The 15017-nt window shown below is 69.9% G+C and overlaps 2 protein-coding genes across 6 annotated transcripts in view; both read left to right on the forward strand.

Moving 5' to 3' along the window:
• DOCK6 (dedicator of cytokinesis 6) overlaps nt 1–1734 on the forward strand; it is a 57022-nt gene extending 55288 nt beyond the window's left edge. For all 4 annotated transcript variants that reach the window (XM_084610420.1, XM_084610421.1, XM_084610422.1 and 1 more), the window contains one exon: nt 7–1734. In XM_084610420.1, the coding sequence (XP_084466546.1) occupies nt 7–49 (43 nt within the window). In that variant the 3' untranslated portion in view covers nt 50–1734. The remainder of the gene's footprint in view (nt 1–6) is intronic.
• Nucleotides 1735–5234: 3500 nt separating this feature from the next.
• The window catches only part of KANK2 (KN motif and ankyrin repeat domains 2), a 31263-nt gene continuing 21480 nt past the window's right edge, over nt 5235–15017 (forward strand). The window contains exons 1-2 of one of the 2 annotated variants that reach the window (XM_084609943.1): nt 5235–5312; nt 5717–5766. The gene's annotated coding sequence lies outside the window, so the exon portion shown is untranslated. Of the gene's footprint in view, nt 5313–5365; nt 5580–5716; nt 5767–15017 lie in introns of those variants that run through there. The other variant, XM_084609944.1, reaches the window with a different exon arrangement.

A 15017-nucleotide genomic window follows, 5' to 3' on the forward strand; every position in this document is an offset into this window, starting at 1 on the left:
CACCAGAAACTCTCTGAACAGGTCTAGTCTCCACAAGCTGGAGGGCTAGGAGGAGCCAGCAGGATCACCGAGGACCTTGGACCGGCTGCGTCCGCTCTTCCAGCCTGGGGGGACACACCCTGCCAGCCTCCAGAGTGCCTTGCTGAGCCCCCCGTATGGAGCCAGCCCAAGCCGCCTCCCCCGGGTCCAGGCCCACTCTCAAACTCTGCCCCCAGCCGGGCCTGCGGGGAGACCACTCGACCCAGTCAAATGCCAGGTGTCCGTGGTGTATCAGGGTCGTTCTCCGCCCCTTCCCGCTGCCTTCTGCTGCCCGGGGCGTTAAGGGCAAGGCGCCAGGACTCGGGTCTGGTGTCTCTCCCGCGGCCTGTGCCCGGTGCTGCAGGAGCCAGGCGGGCTGTCTGGCCTGTTTACCTAGCAGCCAGCGGTAGAAGTTGGGTGGCCCCAATCCTGCCAGGGACCCTGCCTCTGGACCAAAGCTCAGCAAGCTGCCTCCCGAGCATCTCCCCCTGCGGATCCCCCAAATGCGGGCAGCGAAGCGGCACCAGGCCAAGATCACCCCCACCTCACCCATGGCAAATGGCACAGCTGGCTGGTTCCTGGGGCGAGAGAATGGGGCAGGCCATGGAGTCCCCCTCCCAGTGCTGGGAACAGAACCCAGGAGTCCTCTCCCCGCTGCGCCAAAGCCAGGGGCCCTATGGCCCTTGTGGTGCTTGAGGATCCTGCTCCCCCACCCCTCTGGGGGGAGGGGGGGGACACAGCCTCTGCCCAATCCCTGTGCTGGGGGGGGCAGCTGGAGCCTTCCAACCCCCCAAGTGCCTGGGCCGGCCCTAGCTGTAGTGGAAGGAGGGGGGGTGCCCCACTTCCCGCCCCACTCACCTCTGTATGTTTCTTTTCTCACCCTGGGGAGCCTTCCTCTCCCCCGCTTCTGCTATCTCTTCCTTGACCCCCAGCGGGGGGCCCCCTCTGGGACGTTCATTAACCCATGGGTGGAAGGGGTGGTCTGGGGGGCTGATCTGGTTAAATGGGGAGGGCAAGCAGGGGCAGGGTGAAGCATAGCCATGAGGCTGTTCCACGTGAGTCGGGGAGAGGGGGCTGGTCTACTGGCAGTGGGGCAGGCGGTACCCCCAGCAAAGGGGCACAGATGGGGGGGGGGGCTGCCAGGCATGGGCCCCTCCATTAGGTCCCACTCCAGGCCCTCCACCTGTGGGGTGGGCAGGGGATTCCCCAGGCCCTGCAGTGTCAGTGCGAGCCCCCCCACCCCCCAGCTGTACCCTGGGGGGGCCAAGAGTGTCCGGCGTGGGGCCCTGCTGCCCCCTCAACTCCAGCAGGGCCTGGATGGGGAGTTGGGGGGGAGCCCAGACCTTCCCTGCCCCCTTCAAATCACTGGTGCTGTGCCCCTCCCCCTTCCCGGTCTGGGCCACCGGCCTTAACCCCAAACTGGAAACTCTCCCCCACATTAAATACCAGGTAGGGGAGGGGTGAAGCTGTTGCTGCCCCCCCCCCCAGCTCCCTCCCCTCCCCTCCCATGCACCCCATTGGATTTGGCTCCTGCCTTGCTCTGGGGCAGGACATGGGGGGACATGGTCTCCCCTCAGCGTCCTCCGTAGCCTCCCACCCCGGGCCTGCCCCCCCACCCCGCGTCTGGCCGGCTGGGACCGCGGGGAGAGGCGCCGGCTGGGGGTTTATTTATAAAGCGATTTAACAATAAAACCCAAAACCTTTGGATTGTTTGAATTCCCAGGAGCCGAGTCTGGTTTGTGTTGCAGTGGGGTCGAGTGAGGGTGGGGGGCGGAGGGGGGGGCCTGTGCAGACACCCCCAGCCAGGCTGGGGGCCCCTCTGCCCACCAGCCCCCATGCAGCCCCCCAGGAATGTGGGGGCCCCCTCGGGCTGAGCGCTGGGCAGACACATCCCTGCCTGTCGAGCTGACGCTCGCCAAGGCTTTGGAGGGGAAACTGAGGACACCCCCCCCCCCGCAGGCCAGTGGCAGAGCCAGGCCCAGCCACCCACCCGCCCCCTTTCGCTGGAGCTTGTGGCATCTAATCTTGCCAGGCCCATGCCAGGGCGGCGTGTGCTGGGTGATAGCACCCAGCCCTGATAGACCCAACAGCTGGAGCGGTGAGGGGACAGACAGCTGTGCCGGGGGGCCCAGCTTGTGCACGGGCAATTGGGGGGCAGGCGCTGCTGACAGGCGGGCACCTGGGCAGGAGTTGCTGATGGCCGTGGGGGACAGCAGGGGTTAGGGGCTGGGCTGGATGTGAATTAGTTACTATTAGGTGTATTATGGTAGCGCTGAGATCTGGGGCTCCCCCACTTGGTGCCAGGTGCTGCCCAGTCCCTGTCTGAGATCCGGGCCCTGGCGCTGCCCAGACATGCAGCGAGAGACTGTCCAGACCCCAAAGAGCTCCCAGACTAGCTAGAGGCAGGGTGGGAGGGGAAACTGAGGCAGGACTTGCCTATGGTTGGAGCAGGGGAAAGAACCCAGGTGTCTCAGGCCATGCGGGTGGGGTTCGGCAAGGCAGCCGGATGGGACCCTCGCGAAGTGACACTGCCTGCGAGTCGCCCCAGCAGGCCTGGGGCCCGGCAGCTGCCAGGTGTGGGGAGGGGGACGAGGGGCCCTGAGATGGAGGCCGGGACCTCAGGTTCAATGCCCGGCTTGACGCCAGGCCTCTCTCAGGCCCCCGGGCAAGTCACTGGGTCCAGCTGGGCCCGTTCGGGGGCAGGAAGGGGGGATTATCCGGCCCTAGAGCTGCTCAGCTCTGGGGCGGCCCAGCCCAGGGCCCTGGCAGGAGCAGACGGGCACAACCGAGCAAAACGCCAGCTCAGGGTGGTGCCCCATGCATCTGGCTGCAGCCCTGGCGCCGTGGGGCTCGTGAGGCCAGGGATAAATGTCCCTTGGCCGGCCCCTCTCTGCACCCGCTGGGCCGAGCCCCCTCTGCGGGGCAGGGCGCCCTCCCCCGGGCGTCAGGGCAGAGCTGGAGCCCCCAGCAATGGGAAAGACGGGAGCTGGGCTGTTTGCAGAGCGACGCCTTCTGCCCTGGGCCTCTGAGCCGAAACCCAGCCGAGCGGGGTGAGGAATCGACGCAGCTGGGTTCGCCGGCTACCCCGGGGGGGCAGGGGGGAGCAGCTGGAGCCAAAACCGGGGCCCCATCGGGCGGGGCGCTGCCCAGACCCCGACCCTCGAGTGCAGTGTAACTGGACAGCCAGCAGGATGATGTAACTTGCCCCCCAGTCAGGCAGGGCCGAGGCAGGAGCAAAACCCAACTCTCCCTGCGCCCTCCCCCGGAGCCCCAGTGCAGGCCGAGGGCCCGACCCTTCCAGGATCTGCCCCCCACCTCGGCCGCCTGGTGGAGTCCGGGCTGCAGGATCGGGGCCCGGGTTTGGCAGCAGAGCCTTGCGGCCGGCAGCACCACAGTGATTTGGTGCATCCGAACCCCAGCCTGGTTTTAGCTGGGGTCTGGGCGGCGCCCGGCGCGACGGGGCCCTGATCTCGGCTGGGGTCTGGGCGGCGCCCGGCGCGACGGGGCCCTGATCTCGGCTGGGGTCTGGGCGGCGACGGGGCCCTGGTCTCGGCTGGGGTCTGGGCGGCGCCCGGCGCGACGGGGCCCTGGTCTCGGCTGGGGTCTGGGGGGCGCCCGGCGCGACGGGGCCCCGATCTCGGCTGGGGTCTGGGCGGCGCCCGGCGTGACGGGGCCCTGGTCTCGGCTGGGGTCTGGGCGGCGCCCGGCGCGACGGGGCCCTGATCTCGGCTGGGGTCTGGGCGGCGCCCGGCGTGACGGGGCCCTGATCTCGGCCGGGGTCTGGGCGGCGACGGGGCCCTGGTCTCGGCTGGGGTCTGGGGGGCGCCCGGCGCGACGGGGCCCCGATCTCGGCTGGGGTCTGGGCGGCGCCCGGCGTGACGGGGCCCTGGTCTCGGCTGGGGTCTGGGCGGCGCCGGGCGTGACGGGGCCCTGGTCTCAGCTGGGGTCTGGGCGGCGCCGGGCGTGACGGGGCCCTGGTCTCGGCTGGGGTCTGGGGGGCGCCCGGCGCGACGGGGCCCCGGTCTCGGCTGGGGTCTGGGCGGCGCCCGGCGTGACGGGGCCCTGGTCTCGGCTGGGGTCTGGGCGGCGCCCGGCGCGACAGGGCCCCAATCTCGGCTGGGCTCCACCCATGAAGCTCAAACCCACGTCATTATCACTAGCCACAAACTCTGCGTGTAACGTTTCAGCTCCAAGCAAAAATGCACCAAGAGCCGGGAGCAGCAGCTAAATTAGAACCAGGCCCGAGAGCCGGTCACCAGCCGCTGCGAATTAACTCCTGCCAGGCTGCCTTCTCCTGCCTCGCGGCAGCCCACAGGACCCAGGAGGAGCCCCCGGAGAGGGGCAGCGCAACGGGCAGGGCCTGGCTTTTAGTTCTGGGTCTGTGCAGCGCCTGGCACGGGGTGGGGGCTGGGCGCTACCGTAATACACCTAATAAACGCCACTTACTGTGCTGATGGAGGGTGTAAATGGGCCCCTCAATCCCCACAGATTCCCCTGGAATATTACCTGGCACAGACCCCCACCGAGATCAGAGCCCCGGTGGCCCGGGGGCTGCCCAGACCCCGACCGAGACCAGAGCCCCGGTGGCCCGGGGGCTGCCCAGACCCCGACCAAGACCAGGGCCCCATGGGTGCTGCCCAGACCCCAACCGAGACCAGGGCCCCGTCCGGCCGGGCGCTGCCCAGACCCCAACCGAGACCAGGGCTCTGTCAGGCCGGGCGCTGCCCAGACCCTAACCGAGATCAGGGCCCCGTCGCGCCGCCCAGACCCTCAGGAAGACGTGGCCGTTACCGGTTCGCCCAGTTTGCCCAAATCCCCTTTGCCTGGAGCTCGGAAGCAGCCGAGCCTGAGGCCCAGCCCTTGGCGCTCTGGGCTCCTGGTTGTGCAGCTCCCCGGTGGGCCGCAGCCAGGCTCTGGTTCTGCTCCTGGCAGAGGAATGAGCTCAGTGGTTTGAGCATTGGCCTGCTAAACCCAGGGTTGTGAGTTCAATCCTTGAGGGGGCCATTTAGGGATCTGGGGCAAAAATTGGGGATTGGTCCTGCTTTGAGCAGGGGGTTGGACTAGATGATCTCCTGAGGTCCCTTCCTACCCTGATCTTCTATCCCACCAGTGCTTCGCACGCCGGATCGGGCCCCGCTCACACTGGTCGCTGCCCCTTTTAGCTGGGGAGGGGTGTGTCCCGGGCAGGGGGGCGGGACCGAAGGCAGCCCCAGGGCGCTGGGCTGGCTGGTCACTTTCAGAGCTCTGGAGTCTCTGCCTGGGAGACTGGGAAACTGACAGCGGAGGGAAAAACGGTACCAGACCCTGCAAAATCCCCCCGGATCCTCCTCTGCCCCCTTGGCGTGGGGCCCCCGAGGGGCGCACCTGGGCCGCGGGAAGGCTGGAGACCCAGAGAACCCGCCCGTTCCTCCCAAGGAGCCCGACTAATTTGGTGCCAACCTGGGGGGCTCTTTGCAGGCACGGCGTCGAGGGGGAAGGTGGGGAACTGGAGGGAGCCGGCATCTCCTTTGGGGCCTGCGGAGACCAGGTCCCGTCCGTCCCGTCCCCGGAGTTTAGCTGAGGTCACTTCACCCGCTTCTTTCTCGGCCCCTGTTCAAACCCCAGATTCTGACCCCGCGCGGTCCCGCAGTCCCGATGCCCCCGGCCCCCCGAACCGCCAGTTCCCGTTAAACCGAGACCTTTCTTCTCGCTTCGCCAGGTCAGGACGGGGCGAGGAGAGTCCGACGTGGGGACGGGGTTTCTCCCAAGGTAAGCGAGCGACGATCCCCGGCCTTCTGCTTCGCTCGGGTTCGCGTTCTTCGCCAGGCGACTTTCCAGCCGGATTCCCCAGCCCCTCATTGGGCAGGACCAGGAGAGGAGCCCGGAGAGTAGGGAAATCTAACTGCACCCCAGGGGCGTCGATCGGGCTGTCCGTGGTCCATTTGAAACACAGCGAGGGCCCAAAGGCGGCCTCAGAAGTCCCCAACTCCCGACCAATCGGCTCTGGAAGAGGCTGGAGTATTTTGCTGGGCCCCTTTTTCTCCCGGGGTCCCTGCCCTCCAGCCCGGCGAGGGGGAGCTGTGGGCCGGGGACGGCTCCGCTCGGAGGCAATCGGATATATTTTGGAAGGGCACGGTTCTGGGCTGGACTGTGCCGGGGGGAGGGGAGCTCTGGTCAGTCTCCCAGCTCCAGATGTTTGTCATTAGACTCTAGCGGCTTTACCCCTTGTTTTCCACTTGTGTGTGGGCGGGCTGGGGGCTGGGGTGGCCAGTGGCTGGGCCAGCTGGGCAGGGGCTTGCAGAGTGGCTCCCTGGCCTTGGGGAAGGGAAATGCGGGAGCGACCCAGTTCTGGGGGCTGAGATCGGAGTGGGATGGGGACTCCCAGGGGAAGCGCCTTGTCTTTGGCCCCCTGGGCCTGCAGTTTGATTCCCAGTTGGGGTTCCGGAGTCAGGTCCCTGGGCCCGGCCTGGCCCCCCATGATAGACGCTTTGAGCCGCAGCCCTGGGTCAGGCATCTTGGCTTCTCCCTACACATCTGGGTGCCAGGTGAGGGTGCCGGGTGGTGCGGGGGGTGAAATCACTCCAAGGGATATGGGGCGGCCCGCAGGCCGTTGGGGAGAGGGCGGACGGCGTCGTGCTTCTGGCACATGGCCCAGGGCTGGGAGATGGGGGTCAAATCCCCAGCTCTGCCAGCGACTTGCTGTGGGGCCCTGGGCTGCTCACTTAGCCTCTCTGGGGGTAACGTGGGGGCCATGACCCCTTGACTGGGAGATCCCAGGGGCAGGGACTGGATCTTATTATGAGTCTGGGCAGCGCCCGGCACAACAGGGCCCTGATCTCAGTCGGTGTCTCGGTAGCCCCCGGCGCAACGGGGCCCTGATCTCGGCCAGGGTCTGGGCAGCGCCCGGCACAACAGGGCCCTGATCTCAGCTGGGGTCTGGGCAGCGCCCGGCACGATGGGGCCCTGATCTCAGTCGGTGTCTCGGTAGCCCCCGGCGCGACGGGGCCCTGATCTCAGCCAGGGTCTGGGCAGCGCCCGGCACGATGGGGCCCTGATCTCAGCCAGGGTCTGGGTAGCCCCCGGCGCGACAGGGCCCTGATCTCGGCCAGGGTCTGGGCAGCGCCCGGCACAACAGGGCCCTGATCTCAGCTGGGGTCTGGGCAGCGCCCGGCGCGACGGGGCCCTGATCTCAGCCGGGGTCTGGGCAGCACCCGGTGCGACGGGGCCCTGATCTCGGCCAGGGTCTGGGTAGCCCCCGGCGCGACGGGGCCCTGATCTCAGCCAGGGTCTGGGCAGCGCCCGGCACGATGGGGCCCTGATCTCGGTCAGGGTCTGGGCAGTGCCCGGCACAACAGGGCCCTGATCTTGGCCGGGGTCTGGGCCACGCCTGGCACAACAAGGGGTCACAACCTCAGCCGGATCTCTGGGCACTAAGTATCGAGTAAGCAGTATCTCATTTCTCCTCCAGTCGCTGGAGGCCAGATCCCCCCCGGACTCACCCGCCAGGTGGAAATGCCCCTGGTTTAACAGGCTCCCACACTGGCGGGAGGTTATAACACGGGAGGTTTACCAGCTACGCTGCAGGAAGTTCGGGGCCCTGGCGGGCCTGGTGCTGCAGACACAGAGGGGCAGAGCCTAGAGCTCCCAGGCTAAGATCCCGGTTGTGCACGTGCAAAAGCGGTTGCAGAATCAGGGCCATAAATCACAAGGGCCCGTTTCCTGCAACCCCACATGCAGACAGGTAGCTGCCTCTCGTGGGGAATGCGGCAGCCGTGGGGAACGGGAAGCGATGGAGAATCCCAGCTTTAAGGGGGTGGAATTTAGGGGGAGGGGCCAGTAATAAGTTTAGGGGGTGAAGGTCGGGATCGGGTGGCGTTTCGTTTCGGTGGGTGGCCGGGGCCCTGACGGGCCATGTCCCCACCCCGGCAGGCAGGCTGGGTGCGGCGGCCGTGGGGGAGGTAACGGTGGGACAGTGCCAAGGAGCAGCTGAGAGGTGTGATGTCAGAAGGGAAGGATCAGAACCGGGATTAGCCGATTAGGGCCGATTAGCAATTAACCCCTCCGTGGCCACCTCTAAGAGCTGCTGGGGGAAAACCCTCACGCAGCCATGGCTGGGATCGGGGACCCCCCCATTGTGTGTCTCCCCAAATTCAGGGCCCCCATCGTGACAGCTGCAGCCCAGACCCCAGCCGAGATCAGGGCCCCACTGTGTGTGTCCCCCCAGTCAAATGTGGGGCCCCCATCGTGCTGGGCGCTGGGACATGTACCATGAGAGCTCACATGGAGGAAACTGAGGCACGGAGCGGGGGAAGGGACTCAGCCAGGGGATCAGAGGCAGACATGGAACCCAGGTGTCCGGGCTCCCAATCCAGTGCCGCAGCACCTCGGGGGCGGCCACCTGGCCCCGAGATCTGCTGCTTTCAGCTTCTGCACAGGCTCCTTGCCAGGGAGCCTGGGGGGGCCAGGCAGGGTGCAGGGCCGGAGGCTGGGCCCCGATCCCTCCCCGCCCCAAGCAGGACAACGGGGCAGGAGACGCCCCCCCTCTCCCCCCCAGGACATTCTTGACGGTGGCTCAAAAACAGCTCAAGCGGAAGGAATTTCTGTGCCCAACAGGGGTGCTGCCCCCCAGGCCCCCCATTCTCAGCTCTGGGCAGAGAGGGGCCGCGGGTAGCTGGGCCCAGTCGTGCTGGGAGACAAACTCGAGACGGTTGGGGGCTGGACTTGGCCCATGGGAAGGGGGGGATGGGGGATGGGGCAGCAGCAGTGGGCGGGGAGGCTCGGACTGGGGGGGGCTTGGATTGCAAGGGGGGGTCGTAGGGCTGTGGGCAGGGGAGGAGGGATGGGGCAGAGGGTGGGGGGGTCCTGGCCTGCAGGGAGGATCGGGGGGATCCGACCCACATCAGCCAGTCTCTGTCTCCCCACATCGTAGCTTGAGGAGACCCAGCCTGATTTCCCCCCCTCCCCCAGGCACTGCCCTGGGCCATGCGGGCTGCTTGGCCCAGGCCTGTCTGGGTCGGGGGTGGCTGCCACACTTGGGGCTGGCTGGGTTTGGGGTGAGTGTGTGGGGTGGGGCTGCTCGGGGCGGAGGGATGGGCCTGTTCCCAGGGGCCACGGGAATTGTGGGATCCCCCTGGCACACGCCATCCCCCAGATCAGCTCCCCCGATATCCCTCCTGCCCCCACACTGTCCCCCACCACCCAGTCCAGCCCCATGGGCCCAGCTAGCCAGGCTCCCCCTGTTCCTTGCCGCTCCAGTCTGGATCCCTGGACCCAGCCACTCCTGTCCAATCTCCAGCGCCTGACACCCCAGAGGCCCCTGCCCCCTGCATTAGTGGCATGTCCTTCCTGACCCCCTGCGGCTGCCGAAGCCCTGAAGCCTGCAGCTGTTTTTCCCCCTTTGCAGCCTCTCTGCTCCCTCCAGTCTCGGCACTAGGGCCAGGAACAGAATCGGGGGGGGTTGGGCTAAGTCCTGCCTTCTTGTGGGGGGGGCTCTGTGCCATTTGGGGAGAGTGGAAAGGGTCCCCCAACGTCCCCCCTATTCCAGAATCTGCCCCACAACCTGCAAGCCCATTTAACGCACTGCAGCCCCTCTCTCCCACCCCCTGGTCTGTGCCAGAAGGGGAGGATTCGCACGGATGCCCCCATTTTGGGGGCCCCGTCTCCCAAGGTGCAGCCCTCCCCACGGCTCCCCCCAGTCCCTGCGCACTGGCCGGACCCCGTTGGGGGGGAGGGGGCTGGGGGGCTCCCGAGGCTGAATGGCTCCGTTGTGCGAGTGAGGCGCGGGCGGCGGGGGAAGGTCAGACAATCGCTGCTTTCATGCCAGGCCCAGGCGGAAGTAGGAAAAGTCCCTAAGGGGGCCCAGGCGGGGCCTGTGGCTGGGGGGGGCTCAGAGCAGGAGGATGGGGAGCTTTGGGGGTGGGATTCCAGCTGGGATGGGGGTGGGGGCTTGATTTATTTCCTGCAGCTCCCCCCTGGGGCAGAGACAGGGGCAGGAGGTCCAAAATCTGTGGGGCTGTAGCATGGACCATCTGGAGGTCCTGCCCTCCTCCCATGCCAGTCCCTCACCCGGCCTCTGAGCCCATCCCCACGGCCGCAGAAGGGGAACAGGACACCGGGCCTTTCCCCTCTGACCCACCCCAGGCTGGGGGAGGCAGGAGGCAGGGCCCGGGGCCCGGCTGGGATACCCTGGCCTTGGCCCATGGGGTTGGTTTTGGGGCATCCTGTCCATGTCTTTGCCACAGGGCCGGCTCTGAGGGTGGTGTCCGAGGCCCAGACGCCCCGGGGATGGGCACCCTGGAGGGGTCACTGCTCTCAGCGCCGTCCCAGGGCCCAGTGCACCATGGGTGGGACCAGAGCGGCCTCGCCAGGGACTGCCCTAGAACGGGGGCACTGATCCGCGGCTGTGTCTGCGCCCGGAGCTCCTGCTAGGCGGGTGCCCCCCCGGCCGTGGCCCCGCACTCTTTTGGGGCATTTGCACTTGCTGCGGGGGGCTGGCGGGGGTCGGAGCTGGGCAGGTCCCGCAGTCAGTGGGAGCCAGGTGGGATCAAGGCCGCTGTGGCTCAGACCAGAGCTGGACGCAGGCGTCTGAGAAAACCCAGTCCGGTGCCTCGGCCAGGAGCAAGCCCGGGTTTCTGCTTCCCCCCCCCCGCACCCCCTGAGCCTGGGCCCAGCCGACCCACTCCACCCCGGCACCAGCCTGGCCCCAGCACCCTCCTTCCCAGCCGGGATCCCTGTATAACCAGCCCTGGGGCCCCACCCCAGAGGTAGCTGCATCTCAGCGGTGGGGGCAGGGTCCCTGTACAACCAGCCCCCGCTCCCCTCCCCTGCGTACAGCTCTGGGCGTGAAACCCGAGCCCCGGCCGGACCCATGCGAGCCAGGCCCAGACTAATTGGTTCCATGTGCTCCCAGGGCTGGGGGGGGGGGGCGGACCTGCCTTAAAGGGGCCGTGCTGAGGTCTGGGGTGGGGGAGAGTGTCCCTTCTGTGATCCTCCCCCTCCAAGCTGCAGCCTGGCAGCCTGGCCCTGTAGAGACCGGTCCGTATGGGGCACCCGTGTGGAGAGCACTTGGACACAGGGCCCCGGGGTGTGATCTGGGGGCCCAGAACCCCCTCCCAGGCCTGAATCTAGAACCCAGACATCCTGACTCCCAGTCTCCTGGCACATGCACCAAGGCTGGGGGGTGACAGTCCCTGGGTGGTGGACGGGGGGAGGCCCAGGCCAGGGTCCCTCTAACACTATTGGATCCCCCCCAATTCCCTGGTGCCCTGGGGGTTCCCGACACCCTGAGCCGCAGGATTAGCAGGGCCTGAGCTGGGCTGGAGGGGCGGCGGGCCGGGGAGGGGTCCATGGAAACCACAGACACAGGGACACACCCAGGCAGCGTGGCCCCCACCCCTCGGGCGTGTCCCGGAGCCAGAGCCCTGCAGCTCCCGGCTGCAAAACAAGCAGGAATGTGGCAGCTTTGCCCCGGCCTCCTGGCCTTCTATAGGCAAAGCCACATGTGGGGGCTGCGGGGTGGGAGTGAGGGGCCAGGGGGAGCCCAGGGCTGGGGTTACAGGGGGCTGTGGGTCGGGATTGAGGGGCACCAGCAGGGCTGGGCTAGCAGGGGGCTGCGGGGCGGGAGTGAGGGGCCAGGGGGAGCCCAGGGCTGGGGTTTCAGGGGGCTGTGGGTCAGGATTGAGGGGCACCGGCAGGGCTGGGCTAGCAGGGGGCTGCGGGGCGGGAGTGAGGGGCCAGGGGGGAGCCCAGGGCTGGGGTTTCAGGGGGCTGAGTCTGGATTGAGGCGTGCTGGCATTGCTGGGTGCAGTGCCCCCCCGCCCCCAGCGCTCCCAGCAGGGATCCCAGGCTGGTGCCGGGGGGCGAGGGGTTTCCATTGCCTGGCCTATGCTGTCTGGCACCGGGGCAGGGCTGGTGCAGCAAATTCCCTGCAGCCTGTGCCCCCCCCCAGGTCAGTCAGCCGCCCCCCAGCCAGCCCCACTCTGGCTCCTTCAACCCAGGAAAGCCCCATGGCGGCCACTCCCTGCTGCGGGGGGCGCTCTCCTCTCCTCCATGGGCCACTGCCGGGAACAGGGTGGGGCTCAGTGTCGGGAGAGAGCGCCCCCTGCTGCCCCCCCCCCTGCGGCACAGCGCCCCCTAGGGCTGCACTGGGGCACTGGCCAGCCCAGGCTGCCAGGGGATCGCCTGCCTGCCGCGTCCCGCCCCAGAGGTGGCTGCATTTGGGGCAGGAGCCAGGTCTCTCGCTGGCCGAGGCGGCGGTGGGGCCCAGGGCAGAGCCAGGAGCTGGCAGGGATCCCACGGTGCCAGCTGTGGTCAGGAGCAATGGATGTTCCAGCGTGGGGGAGCCGGGGCCCCGGGAGCCGGCCAAATCCCTCCCCAGCCAGGGGCTGCTCTGAGCCCGGTTCCCCCAGGGCCGACCGCGCCCCGTCGGGTGCTCTCTGAGCCAGACCCCGGCTGGGACGCTTGGCTCCCCGGCGTGGATGCCCCGGAGCAGCTCCTCTCCCAGGTCCAGCTCACCACCAGCTCCAGCCAGCGCCGGCGGGGCCTCCGGGGTGACTCACGGGAAGCGAAGGACAAGGGGGTGTCTCCTGGGGATGGGGTCAGGGAGCGGCTCGTCCAGCCGGCAACTCGCGGCCCTCGCCGGCTCCTTTCCCTCGCCCCGGCCTCGTCCGCGGTCTCTGTGTGTCCCTCTCCCTCCCGTGGGCTTCGGCGGCGCTTTCGGGTTGCCCTGCCCTCTTCTCTCTATGTCCTTTCCCTTCCCTCCACATGTCCCACCTCCAGGGGACCCATCTACTGGTCTGGGCGGCGCCGGGCGCGACGGGGCCCTGGTCTCGGCTGGGATCTGGGCGGCACCCGGCCCAGCGGGGCCCTGGTCTCGGCTGGGGTCTGGGCGGCACCCGGCGCGACGGGGCCCTGGTCTCGGCTGGGATCTGGGCAGCGCCGGGCGCGACGGGGCCCTGGTCTCGGCTGGGATCTGGGCGGCGCCCGGCGCGACGGGGCCCTGGTCTCGGCTGGGATCTGGGCGGCGCCCGGCCCAACGGGGCCCTGGTCTCGCCTGGGGTCTGGGCAGCGCCGGGCGCGACGGGGCCCTGGTCTCGGCTGGGATCTGGGCGGCACCCGGCCCAGCGGGGCCCTGGTCTCGGCTGGGGTCTGGGCAGCGCCGGGCGCGACGGGGCCCTGGTCTCGGCTGGGATCTGGGCGGCACCCGGCCCAGCGGGGCCCTGGTCTCGGCTGGGGTCTGGGCAGCGCCGGGCGCGACGGGGCCCTGGTCTCGGCTGGGGTCTGGGCAGCGCCGGGCGCGACGGGGCCCTGGTCTCGGCTGGGGTCTGGGCAGCGCCGGGCGCGACGGGGCCCTGGTCTCGGCTGGGATCTGGGCGGCACCCGGCCCAGCGGGGCCCTGGTCTCGGCTGGGGTCTGGGCGGCGCCGGGCGCGACGGGGCCCTGGTCTCGGCTGGGGTCTGGGCAGCGCCGGGCGCGACGGGGCCCTGGTCTCGGCTGGGGTCTGGGCGGCGCCCGGCGCGACGGAGCCCTGGTCTCGGCTGGGGTCTGGGCAGCGCCGGGCGTGACGGGGCCCTGATCTCAGCTGGGGTCTGGGCGGCACCCACCACGACGGGGCCCTGGTCTCGGCTGGGATCTGGGCGGCACCCGGCCCAGCGGGGCCCTGGTCTCGGCTGGGGTCTGGGCGGCACCCGGCCCAGCGGGGCCCTGGTCTCGGCTGGGATCTGGGCGGCACCCGGCCCAGCGGGGCCCTGGTCTTGGCTGGGGTCTGGGCGGCGCCCGGCGCGACGGGGCCCTGGTCTCGGCTGGGATCTGGGCGGCACCCGGCCCAGCGGGGCCCTGGTCTCGGCTGGGGTCTGGGCAGCGCCGGGCGCGACGGGGCCCTGGTCTCGGCTGGGATCTGGGCGGCACCCGGCCCAGCGGGGCCCTGGTCTCGGCTGGGGTCTGGGCAGCGCCGGGCGCGACGGGGCCCTGGTCTCGGCTGGGGTCTGGGCAGCGCCGGGCGCGACGGGGCCCTGGTCTCGGCTGGGGTCTGGGCAGCGCCGGGCGCGACGGGGCCCTGGTCTCGGCTGGGATCTGGGCGGCACCCGGCCCAGCGGGGCCCTGGTCTCGGCTGGGGTCTGGGCGGCGCCGGGCGCGACGGGGCCCTGGTCTCGGCTGGGGTCTGGGCAGCGCCGGGCGCGACGGGGCCCTGGTCTCGGCTGGGGTCTGGGCGGCGCCCGGCGCGACGGAGCCCTGGTCTCGGCTGGGGTCTGGGCAGCGCCGGGCGTGACGGGGCCCTGATCTCAGCTGGGGTCTGGGCGGCACCCACCACGACGGGGCCCTGGTCTCGGCTGGGATCTGGGCGGCGCCCGGCGCGACGGGGCCCTGGTCTCGGCTGGGATCTGGGCGGCGCCCGGCCCAACGGGGCCCTGGTCTCGCCTGGGGTCTGGGCGGCGCCCGGCGCGACGGGGCCCTGATCTCAGCTGGGGTCTGGGCGGCGCCCACCACGACGGGGCCCTGGTCTCGGCTGGGGTCTGGGCAGCGCCGGGCGTGACGGGGCCCTGGTCTCGGCTGGGATCTGGGCGGCGCCCGGCGCGACGGGGCCCTGATCTCAGCTGGGGTCTGGGCGGCACCCACCACGACGGGGCCCTGATCTCGGCTGGGGTCTGGGCAGCGCCGGGCGCGACGGGGCCCTGGTCTCGGCTGGGGTCTGGGCAGCGCCGGGCGTGACGGGGCCCTGATCTCGGCTGGGGTCTGGGCGGCACCCACCACGACGGGGCCCTGATCTCGGCTGGGGTCTGGGCAGCGCCGGGCGCGACGGGGCCCTGGTCTCGGCTGGGGTCTGGGCAGCGCCGGGCGCGACGGGGCCCTGGTCTCGGCTGGGATCTGGGCAGCGCCGGGCGTGACGGGGCCCTGGTCTCGGCTGGGATCTGGGCAGCGCCGGGCGTGACGGGGCCCTGGTCTCGGCTGGGATCTGGGCGGCGCCCGGCCCAACGGGGCCCTGGTCTCGGCTGGGGTCTGGGCAGCGCCGGGCGTGACGGGGC

Source organism: Lepidochelys olivacea (assembly GCF_965140295.1).
Source record: "Lepidochelys olivacea isolate rLepOli2 genome assembly, chromosome: 20".
NCBI classification, from domain to species: Eukaryota; Metazoa; Chordata; order Testudines; family Cheloniidae; genus Lepidochelys; species Lepidochelys olivacea.